At 45.3% G+C, this 11,609-nt stretch overlaps 1 protein-coding gene across 5 annotated transcripts in view; it reads left to right on the top strand.

Moving 5' to 3' along the window:
- Positions 1–11,609, top strand: part of Sgsm3 (small G protein signaling modulator 3) — a 31,264-nt gene that overhangs the window by 13,700 nt on the left and 5,955 nt on the right. For 3 of the 5 annotated variants that reach the window (XM_005354166.3, XM_026782475.1, XM_013348804.2), the window contains exons 2-4: positions 8,938–9,039; positions 9,764–9,849; positions 10,210–10,276. In XM_005354166.3, coding sequence (XP_005354223.1) covers positions 9,033–9,039; positions 9,764–9,849; positions 10,210–10,276 — 160 coding nt within the window. In that variant the 5' untranslated portion in view covers positions 8,938–9,032. The remainder of the gene's footprint in view (positions 1–8,937; positions 9,040–9,763; positions 9,850–10,209; positions 10,277–11,609) is intronic. The other 2 variants (XM_013348802.2, XM_005354167.3) reach the window with 1 other exon arrangement.

The raw sequence follows: 11,609 nt of genomic DNA, 5'->3' as shown, positions 1-11,609 counted from the left end.
ATCCCAGGCTGGCCTAGAATGCAGCCAAAAGTGACTTTGAATTTCTGATCCTTCTGCCCCCACGTCTAGAGTACTGGTTACCATTTACACCACCACACAGTTTCCGTGTGATGTCGGGGATCAAACCCAGGGATTCCTGCATTCTAAGCAAACATTCTACCTATAAGCTGTATTACCAGGCTCCCTATGCTACTGTACATTTAAGAAAAGATTTTTCAGTGGATTTTTTCACTAGTCGGCTCTCAAGTAACTATTTTCCTCAATACCTCCCGGCTGTTTTTTGGGGCTCCCGGAATGTTGAACTTCAGTTAACTAACACATTTCATTTTCACCCCCTTGGTGGTGGAATAGATGGGCTATGCAGATGCCTTGCTTTGGCTTTCCTCGTAGCCAGCGGGATACTGCCAAGCTGTACATATGAGAGGCGTGATCGTGGAGGGACTGGAAGGCCTCAGAAGGGCTGCATTTCTCTTGGCTGCTGAACAGGAAGGGGCAGCCTGTTCCTTGGCATCTGCTCCAGGGGATGCTCCTCCTTGTCTGGTTTGTGTTTGCCCAGTGTGTGTTCTATATTACACTGCCACACCTCTCTGGCCTAAAAGAACATTCTATCCCTGATCACAGAGGAAATATTGACTTAAGGAAGGGACAGTGGCCCCAGTAGCAAACCTGCAGGAGCCAGAGCTGGAGCGGAAGTGAATAAAGTGCTTGGCTCTGCTGCTCACACTGGTGTGTATCCTTTTATATGAAATGTATGCCCTGGTTTTTGCCTGTCTTTGCATTTGGGTTTTGGGTTTTGGGTTTTGGTTTGTTCATTTTTGAAACTGGGTTGTAACGGGAGGGCCTGCTTGTTGGGGTTTCTGTCCTGCCTGGTTCCTGCATTCGTTAAGACCCAAGGAAAATCACACAGAGTGTCTATATTAACGATAAACTGATTGGCCCACTAGTTCAGGCTTCTTATTAACTCTTATAACTTATATTAACCCATTAGTCTTATCTGTATTAGCCACATGGCTCGGTACCTTTTTCAGCTGGGCAGGTCACATCTTTCCTCTTCTGTGTCTGGACAGGACTGCAGAAAGAGCTTCCTCTTCCCAGAATACTCCTGTTCTCATTGCCCCGCCTCTACTTCCTGTCTGGTTGTCCCGCCTATACTTCCTGCCTGGCTACTGGCCAATCAGCATTTATTTACAACATAATTGACAGAATACAGAATTGTCCTGCACCACTGGGTCTCTCTGCATAACCATGATTGTCTTAGAACTCACTATGTAGACTAGGCTAGCCCCAACAGACTGAGTTGTTGTTTTCTGCCTCTGCCTCTCTAGTGCTGTAATTAAAAGTGTGCACCACTATTCCTGGCTAGCCTCTACAGGTTTTAATCCAGCTCTGCTCATTAGAGTTCTTGGCATGGAGAAAGCCTGCAGTGAATAGTAGCTATTAAGTATGTCTGGACAGGTTGGTTAGGAACATAGAGGAACTGGCTAGTTTTTATGTCACTTTGACACAAGATAGAATCATCTGAAAAGAGAACTTGAGTTGAGAAAATGCCTCAGTAGGATAGCTTATGGGGATGTTCTTAATTAGTGATTTGGGAGAGCTCTTCCTATTGTGGGTGGGGTCTCCCTGGGCTGGTTGGTCCTGGGTTCTACAAGAAAGTAGACTGAGCAGGTCATAAAGACAAAGCCAGGAAGCACCACTCCTCCATGGCCTGTGCATTAACTCCTGCCTCCAGGTTCCTGCCCTGACTTCCCTCAGTAATGAACTATTTCCTGGAAGTGTAAGGGAAATGAACCCGTTCTTCCTCGAGTTGTTTTTGTCCTAACAGCAATAGAAACCCCAACTCAGACAGACACCACACAGAGACTGAGGCAGAGGGAGTGTTAAAGAGGCTAATGCTTGAGCATTGAGGAAGGACTAGTCAGATGAAGTGTATTGCAAGCAGGGAGAGCAATAGGAACCAAGGTATAGGTCCCAAAGAGATTATGTTGTACGTCAGGAGCTACCAGGTTATTATCCTCTGTCAACACTTGCCCTAGCTCGGACTCTGGACGAGTGTCTGCATATACAACAAACAGACATGTACACAAACAGTATGAAGTCGGGGACGCTAGGAACATCTGTTAGTGATTGATTCTTTCAGGAGGGGGGTGGATAAACATGGGAGCTGGAAAGGGAGGGTTTGTTAGAGGTCCCATCTGAACTAGAATTTGAAAGACTGGCCAAGGGGGAATTCAGACTGCTGGGTCTCAAGGGTTTTGTTTCCCAGACCCAGCAGCCTCAGCACCAGAGATGTGATGTCAGCACAGTCAGCAGTTTGAGGTCTGCTGATCAACGTATCCTTTAAGGGGCCTGAAGGGATGGCTCAGTGGGTAGAGACATGTGGATCTCTGAGTTTGAAGCCAGTCTGGTGTGTATTAGCGAATTCCAGGCCAGCCAGAGCTAGCTATGTAGTGATACCTTGTTGTTGTTGTTTTTTTAATAGTTTTCCTAATTTTTCCCTTTTCATATGTATCTGTGTGTAGTGTGTACATATGTGTATGCATGTGCAGGTGTGTGTGTGTGGAAGCTCAAAGCTGTCATCAGGTGTCCTTAATCATCATCATTTTCACCTTGTATATTGAGACGGGTTTCATGATAAACATGGGGTTAGCCATTTGTCTAGCTAGTCAGCTTCTCTGGGATTTCTTGTCTTCACCCTCTGAGCCCCAACCCCCATGTGCTAGGATTGCAGGTAAGCAGCCACACCAACTCAGCTCTTATGTAGAGTCTAGGGATCTGAACTCCTGTTTTCATGCTTATCTAGCAAGTGCTCTACCTGCTGAGCCATCTCTTCACCCAGGGCATGCGTTTCTCTTACTTGTTATGTGTGTGAGAGTGGCACTCTGTGGAGGTCAGGACAACTTTCAGGAACTGCTTCCTTCTTTCTGTCATGGATTCCAGTGACCGAACTCAGGGTATCAGGCTTGAACAACTTTACCCACTGAACCGTCTCTCACTGGCCCCACGCCATACTTTTCTTAAAAGGCACACCCTTTTATTTTTTAAAATTATTTTCCCTTTTATTTTGTGTGTATGTATGGATGTTGTGCCTGTATGTATGTATGTCTGTGTACCTCGTACATGGAGTGCCTGTGGAGGCCAGAGAGGGTATTTGATCTCCTGGGACTGGAGTTCCAGATAGTTGTGAGCTGCCTTGTGTATGCTGGGAATTGAACTTGGTTCCTCTTGAAGAGCAGACAGTGGTCTTAGCTGCTGGGCCATCTCTTCAGCCCCCAGCCTCAGAATTTTTATTTTGTGTTGTTCAGAGTGCTATAAAAAAGCCACAGGATCTAGGCATGGTGGCACACATCTTTCCCCCAGTATTTAGGAGGCAGAGGCAGGTGGATCTCGTGTGTTCAAGATCAGCCTAGTCTACATAGTAATCTGCTCCAGGCCAGCCAGTGCCACATGTGAGACCCTGTTTCAAAAAACAAAAATTCGAAAGAGAGTTCAGAATTTCCTTTGCCATACGTAATAAATCTAGTGGCTGTTTCTAATCTGGAGACTTTTATTTGTTTGTTTTTACGACAAGGTCTTGTAGCTACATAGCCAGTCGTCTTGTTTCCCACATCTGGCTGGCGAGCTTATTTGTCTATTTGCTGCAACTTCAGTCTCTCGTTTGTGTTTACATTTTACTGTGTTGCCAGTGGATAGGATGGTCCTGTGGGCATTGCACAGAACTCAGGAGACATGGAAGTGTTGTGAAAAATAGGTTTGGAAATGGCGTCTGTTCCCCTAGGAGTGTGTTTCGCAGATGGCTGTACTTAGCTCACATCCTCGGTAAGCATCTCTTTTTCTGTAGGCTGCTCTTTATGTCTTTTGCTTCTGAAAAAGTATTTTATGTCAGCATGCTTGGAATCTACAGCCCCATGTGAAAGCTTGGGTACCTGGGGCACCTTGTCCAGCCTTTACAGAAAAAAACTGGGGCTTGCAGCTCTAGTTTCAAGGCACTGCTGTCATTTTCAGGGGATTATTTAGGCTGTTGAGGGGCAGGCTTTACAATAACTTGAAAAGTGACAACTGTACCATTTAGCAGTTTAAGAAGCTCCTGCTTTCCTGGGTTGCTGAGATGTCAAATTCAAGCTGTGCTGTGTTGGTAAAGTGTTACCTACAAATGAGAGGGAAAGGAGTCCTTTTCACAGCTTCAGACAAGCTGTTTGCACTTCTCCCCTCCACTTTTTCTCCTCTTGGTTTTGCATAAACATTAAATCCCCAAAGAACGAAATTTGAGGTGGCGAGTAGTACCTTGTCAGAGGGAGAAAGGCTAAAGGACCTGCACCATTCATATTCCAGTGCAATTACTAAGTTGTAATTATTTCTAATTATAATATGTATACTATAACATTACCCATAATTAGCTAATTAATTTGGAGATAGAGTCTTACTATGTAGTCCTGGCTGATGTGGGATGCTCTTCTGTATGCTGTGAATGTTTTATTACTACTGATTAATAACGTAGCTGATTTGGCCAATAGCCAGGCAGAATAGAGACAGGCGGGAAATCCAAACAGAGATACTGGGAAAAAGATGGCAGAGTCTGGGAGATACCGGCCACTGCTGGAGAAGCAAGATGTGAGGTAACAGGCCATGAACCTCATGGTAAAATATAGGCTAATAAAAATGGGTTAATTTAAGTTTTGTAAGAACTAGTTAATAATAAGCTTGAGCTAATAGGCCAAAGAGTTTATAATTAATATTAAGCCTCAGAGTGGTTATTTGGAAACTGGCAGGTGGGAGAAAAACCTTCAGTTACACCTGACTGACCTGGAACTCACTGTGTAGACCAGGCTGGCCTCAAACCTACTTCTGCTTCCTGAGTGCTGGGATTAAAGACTTGTACCCACACACTGAACATTAAATTTTAGTTATTATTTTGGGCTACAGAGATGCCTCAGTAGTTAAAGAGCACTTGTTGCTCTTGTAGAGGATTCAGATTCAACTCCCAGCACCCTATGTGATGGCTCACAACTATCTGAAACTAGAGAATCTGATCCCTTCTGATCTCCTTGGGCACCAGAGACACATCATGGTATACATACATATATTCAGGCAAACACTGATACACATAAAAAGGTTGATCTTAAACTTTTTTAAAATTTAAGTCATTACTTTATTGTTTTATGTGTATAGGTGTATGCTAAATATACATCTATGTACCATAACATGAAGTTCCATCAGAGGCCAGAAGAGGGCATAGGATCCCTTGGAACTGGAGTTACAGACAGCTGTAAGCCACCATGTGAGTGCTGGGAATTGAACCTGGATCCCCTGGAAGGGCAGCAAGTACTCTTATAGATAAGTTTTTGAGTGTTTCTGATGCTTAAAAAGTTTCAGGCCAGTTCACAACCCCCAGAGAACCTAGGTAACAAACAGGACCCTAAGAGAGACATACATGGATCTACATAGGAAGGAGAAAACAACAAGATTTCCAAGTAAATTGGGAGTGTGGGGGTCACGGCAGAGGGTAGAATGGGAGGGGAGCGGAGAAAAATGGTATAACTCAATAAAAACAAACAAACAAAACAAACAGTTTCAGGTCGGGTGGTGACTACACGTGCCTTTAATCCCAGCAGAGGCAAGTGGATCTCTAGGAGTTCAAGGCCAGCCTGGTCTACAAGGGCTAGTTTCAGGACAGGCTCCAAAGCTACAGAGAGACCCTGTCTCAAAAAAAAAAAAAAGTTTCAGGCCAGATCGTGATGCATCCCTTTATTCCTAGTGTAGGTAGAGACAGGCAAATCTCTGTAAAGTTGAGGCCAGCCTCGTCTACATAGTACGTTCCAGGACAGCCAGGGATATGTAGAGAGACACCATGTCAAATAAGTAAAGTTTCAGATTTTCCAATTAGAGATACTTCCCTAATAAAATGTATTTAGCTTTTCAAATTCTGAAAAAGTCTGAAACTTCTAACAGTTGAATCTCCAGTACTTCCAAAGAAAATAACATTAAAAAAAATCAGGACCAAGCTAGGCATAGTGGCATATGCCTGTAGTTCCAGCATTTGAAGCTGAGGTGGAAGGATCATTTGAGTCCAAAAGTTCAAGACCAGCCTGGACAACATAGGCCAGATTATAAAACATACAACAATAATAAAAATCCAAGATCGATAGACTCTACATTTCTACTGTCTGATGGCTTTCGTGGCCAATCACTTTTTGTTTAATTTGAGCCTGGATCCCATTATATAGATGGCTTGATCTTAAGTTGCAATCTTCCTGCCTTTGTTCCCTCGCTCTGTAGGCCAGGCTAACCTCAAACTCAAAGATCCTCCTGCCTCTGCTTCCAAGTGCTGGGATTAAAGGTGCACACACGTAACCATCTCTTAAGATTAAAAACCCTTTTATTGTCATAGTGACATTTTATGAAAACTTTTATTACAATTTATTTTTATTTAAACTTTCTTTTTTAGATTACTTTATGAATATGAGTATTTTTGTATGCATGTATATAAGCCTGGTACCCAGGGAAGTCAGACAAAGTCATTGGCTGTCCTGGAACTGGAGTTATCGATGGCTATGAGCCACTGTGTAGATGTTGGGAGCATCTGTAGTGGCCATATCAGTATGGCCTTTCCTTCCTTTAGCCTTTCTCAGACTTTCCTAGCTCTGAGCTATTCTTACCAGGTTATCTGTTATCTGTAGCTTTCAGTGTTACCTCATCTCTTTACAGAGAAAAAATGGTCTTCAGGATCTTGGGTATTTCTGTCTGTGTTGGTTCAGCCTGTGTGTTCTCTGGCAGATGTCTGCAGAAAGCCCCATGTGACAGCAGTCCTGCTGCCTCGTAGGGGTGTAGTCCATGTCAGGAGACCACAGGAAATGAGCATTACCTTTGTGCCTGCATACAGTGGCACAACCTTTGCTTAACAGGACATTGTGGGATTGGTGAGCTAGGGAGGATACACACCATCAGGAATGGCTCCTTTAAGCATGCACATTTAATTGTTACAGTTTCTTCAGGGCGTCTCAGAGGTGGTTGCATCAGTTATGGGTTTTCTAAAGTTTCTGCTTCTTAGCACCCCTTGGCAACAGAGGGGCAGCTACAGGAACCGGGTAACCAAGACGTGACTAACTCCTTAGGCCACTTCTATCAATTCTCAGATGAGTGCTTTCAGGGAATTTTCCATAGCAACTAGAAGCTGAAAAACCTGCCCACCCAGCTTAGCAGTATCACTTCTGGGAGGGGTAAGGACAGCCTGAAGTATATGTATCCATATATACGTGTATATATGTATCCATATATACAACCTGCACGGAAATAGCACAGATGCACACATGCATACAGAATTCAGAGCTGAAGCTCACAGCCTGTTAAAATGTATCCACAGTCCGGCCATTTCTCCACGCTTTCACCCAGGCAGAGCCCACATCACCTCCTACCCTGGGCATCTGGAGAGCTTATCCAGTCCCATCAGATTTTGCTTCATGGCTGTTCAGAACTTCCTGATCACTCCAGTCTCTGAGAATAAAGATCAAAGGCCTGTATGCAGGGTGAGGTGCCCTTGGCCCCTGCTGTTGTTCCCCTCAGTGCACCCCAGGCTCTGAACTTATTGGCTGCTCTTGGTACCTGGATCTCTCTCAGTGAAGTCCAGGCCTTGATTCCTTGCTTCCTTTGGATTCTTACTCAGACCTCAACTCTCAAAGGCTCCTTCTGATATGATACAGATAGTTCCTCTCTTCTGATGCAGTCCCGTCTAGTTTTGTCTCATGGCTGATTTTCAACTATCCTGCAGCAGCCTGACCTTGTTCACTGTTGGGCGGCCTTGCTCAGTGCCCAGTCATTGTTTGCTGAGTGACCAATGAGTAGGAGGCTGCCGAGAAGGGACCTGCTGATGGAGAACTGTCTTCCAACCCCTCTGCCTCCATAGCAGATGTCAGTTCCTCCACTTTAAACCTGTTTTGCTCTGCCATGTTTTCTCCTCTTCCTCTTCTTATTTTTCAGACAGGGTCTTACTTTGTAGCTGTGGCCTCACTATATAGACCAGACTATCTTCAAACTCACAGAGGTCTGCTTGCCTCTGCCCCCTGAGCACTGGGATTTGCCACCATGCCCAATCCTCTCCTCTTCTTCAAGGAACAACCAGATCACCTCCTTTGTGCTGAGTCTTAGGATCTCATTTGGGGATATGTTACATTGAACCATTTGACATTGGTTTTGTAGGTTATCACACACGAATATCAGCAATTTCATATGGCTTAATAGTTTTTAGTGTACCACAGTCTGGACCCAAGGCTCAGATACCAACAGCCATTTTTTCCCTGACAATCATTTTCTAGACATTACTAGGATCCCTAGGGCCCCAATGGGAAGTCCGATGGTGTGCCTGAGGGCCTTACTTAATCTCGATGATTTTATAATGCATAAGTGGTGGTATTCATTTTATTAGTGAGAAAACGGAGGTTCAAAGTGAAATATACTTGCCCAGGACCTGAACAAGTGGAGATTAGCAGAACTGTTGCCTGAATCCAGATCCCCAGAAGACATCCCATCTTCCCCTTACCCAGATCTCTCTCTCTCTTTTTTCTTTTGAGACAGGGTTTCTCTGTATAACAGCTCTGGCTGTTCTGGAACTTGCTCTGTAGACCAAACTGGCCTCAAACTCACAGATCTGCCTGCCTCTGCCTCCTAAGTGCTGGGATTAAAGGCGTGCATCGCCGTCTCACCGTGGTACAATTGATGGGCTCTGAATTATACTATTCATGCAGTCTGGTCTACAAAGCAAGCTTCAGGACAGCCAGAGTTACAAAGAGAAACTCTGTCTCAAACAAAACAATAAAGCAAAACAAAAAGAAAGAGAAAAATGGTAGTAGACATCTCCTAGTTGAACATTGGCATGAACAGAAAACTCTCCTTCTGGGATGGAGAAGTGGTGTGGAACAACCTCCTTTTTTGCTTTCTTGACAGAGCAGATGAAGCCCGAGGAGCCTCGTGGCAGTCAGATGCCCGTGATGCCCATCTAAGCCTGATCTGGGAAGACCTGCTACTGTCTCCTGCACACGATGTCAGGTGGGACAAGGCCTGCACTCATGGGAGCGCTGCTGGAGCCGACTTCCAGCTTCATAATTAGTCTTCCACTGAGGCGGAGAAAGATGAGCAGTTGAAGGCCTGCCACAGCACATAGCAGGTTTAAGGGCAGCCTGAGCTATGAGGCCTTCTCTCAAAAACAACCCAAACAACTGAAAAATAATCTGGATGGGAGAGGTGGCCGGGGGAAGAGAAGGCTTTGGGCTCTTGGGTCAGTGACTGAGACTGCTCTGCTCCATGCTCTTCTGGCCTGCGAATTTTGTCTGAGTTTAGTAGGGCCGTGGTAGCACACACCTTTAATCTCAGCACCCAGAAGGCAGAGGCAGATGGATCTCTGTGAGTTCGAGGCCAGCCTGGTCTACAAAGCGAGTTCCAGGTCTGGGCTGTTACACAGAGAAACCCTGTCTCAAAACCAAGGGTGAAAAAAGAGTCTGAGTTTATATGTTGGACATACTGCTGCTTTTCCACAGTGCTCATCTTTAGGTTTCTCCACCAGCTCATCAGCCCATTCCATACAGCCAGTCATTTCTATGTGATTTCTATTATTGATTGATTGAGACAGGATTTAATGCCTGGAATGAGAACTCACTATGTAGATTAACTAGGCTGGCCTCAAACTCAGATTCGTTGCCTCTGCTGGGATTAAAGGTGTGCAACCATACTTGATGTTTCTGCTTTTCTTAACTGTTCTCTCTGGTCTTTGTAGGAAACCACATGCCTTCTGTCAGTGGCCCTTTCTCTGCCCTGACTCCAAGCATATGGCCCCAGGAGATCCTGGCAAAGTACGCACAGGTATAGCAGTTAACATAGCCAGGCACCAGCCTGCCAAGCTCTCTCCCATGTTCTTCATGAAGAGATTTACTTTCGAAAGTATTCTGGGGATAGATGACCCACTCCACATTCACACAGGGTCACAGGCTCACTACTAGAGGTGACATTTTAGTTTCTTGGGCCTGTAAGACCCAGTCATTAGCTAGGAGAAAGATTATTATGGAGACACAGGAGAATTCAGTAATGTGGTGACCCTTTGTACCAGATGGCGAGAGAAGGCATCATAGAAGGGTACCCGTTATCAGGGTGGGTTTTAGCAGTCAGCCATATGGGTGGCATTTTTTGGAATCGCTTCACACTGCTTCCTAATCCTGGTTCTAGAAGGAAGAGTCTGCAGAGCAACCAGAGTTCTGCTATGATGAGTTTGGTTTCCGCGTGGACAAGGAAGGTGAGATGCTGCCCCTTCTGTGTGATCTTGCTGATGTCCTCGGGAGTAATCTGGCCCTGTGTTTTCCATTCTGCTGCGTGTGACCTCTGAGGTTTGGGGCTATCATTTAAGGAGTTAAGGATAGAGTATATCTAAGGGTGATGTAAGTTTGTGGGAACTTTTTTTTTAAGATAAATCTTATTAATTTTTACATAATATAGCAGTTATGTATGTTGTAGACAAAGTGGACCATGCAGAAAGGGAAGAAGATTAAAGCAAAATGAAGCCTGGGCATGGTGATCCACATCTTTAATCCCAGTACTCAGGAGGCAGAGGCAGGCAGATCTCTCTGAGTTTGAGGCCAGCCTGGTCTACAAAGCGAGTTATGGGACAGCCAGTGCTGCAGAGAAACCCTGTGTGTTGTGGCAGGGTTTGGTCTTTCAAGACAGGGTTTCTCTATGTAGCCCTGGCTGTCCTGGAATTCACTTTGTAGACCAGACTGGTCTTGAATTCAGAGATTGCCTGCCTCTGCCTCCTGAGTGCTGGAATTAAAGGCGTGTGCTACCACCACCTAGCAGGAGAGGTAGGATTTATTTATTTATTTATCTATTTATTTATTTTGGTTTTTGAGACGGGGTTTTTCTGTAGCTTTGGAGCCTGACCAGTCTGGCCTCGAACTCACAGAGATCTGCCTGCCTCTGTCTCCTGAGTGCTGGGATTAAAGGTGTGCGCCACCACTGCCCAGCCCACTCCTCCCTTTTAATGTACCACTTGTGGTTGAGGTTTTTTTAGAACTAATGTAAGAGCTTGACTTAGGGTGACTGCCAAGGAGATTCTGCAGGCAGACTCACCACACAGACTGCTGGCCACAGACTTCGTTCTCTTGTGTGCAAGGGGTTCATGAAGCTGTGGTAGCTGTGCTTTCTTCCTGTTGATGTTCCCAAAGATGGTCTTGGCCACATGGAGTTCCCATTCTGGTGAGGAGACAGGCTGTAGTCAAACCGAAATAGAGTATGCTGGGGGCAAGAAGACCTATGAAGAGCATGTCATGGCTCGCAAAGAGGGAGGTGAAATATTTACGTACAAGGCAGTTAAGTAGGGCTTTCAAAAGAAGACTTTGAGTAGAGACTAGAAGGGGAGGGAGGGAGGGAGGGAGTGTAACTGTGGATGGGCAGTGACAGGTGCACAGGTCCCAAGGAGTGAATGGGTTTGGGGGAGAAGAATGGAGGGGAGGAGTAAGAAGAAAGGGGTAAAGGTGAGGACAGAGCAGCAGGTGATGGAGCCCGAAAGCCTTTAGTCTTGAGCCTGAGCAGTGACATGATCCCAGAAGGTCTATGTGACTGCTCTGGAGGCC

This window comes from Microtus ochrogaster, chromosome 15 (assembly GCF_000317375.1).
Source record: "Microtus ochrogaster isolate Prairie Vole_2 chromosome 15, MicOch1.0, whole genome shotgun sequence".
Lineage (NCBI taxonomy): Eukaryota > Metazoa > Chordata > Mammalia > Rodentia > Cricetidae > Microtus > Microtus ochrogaster.
This window is presented reverse-complemented; position numbering and strand designations above follow the sequence as displayed.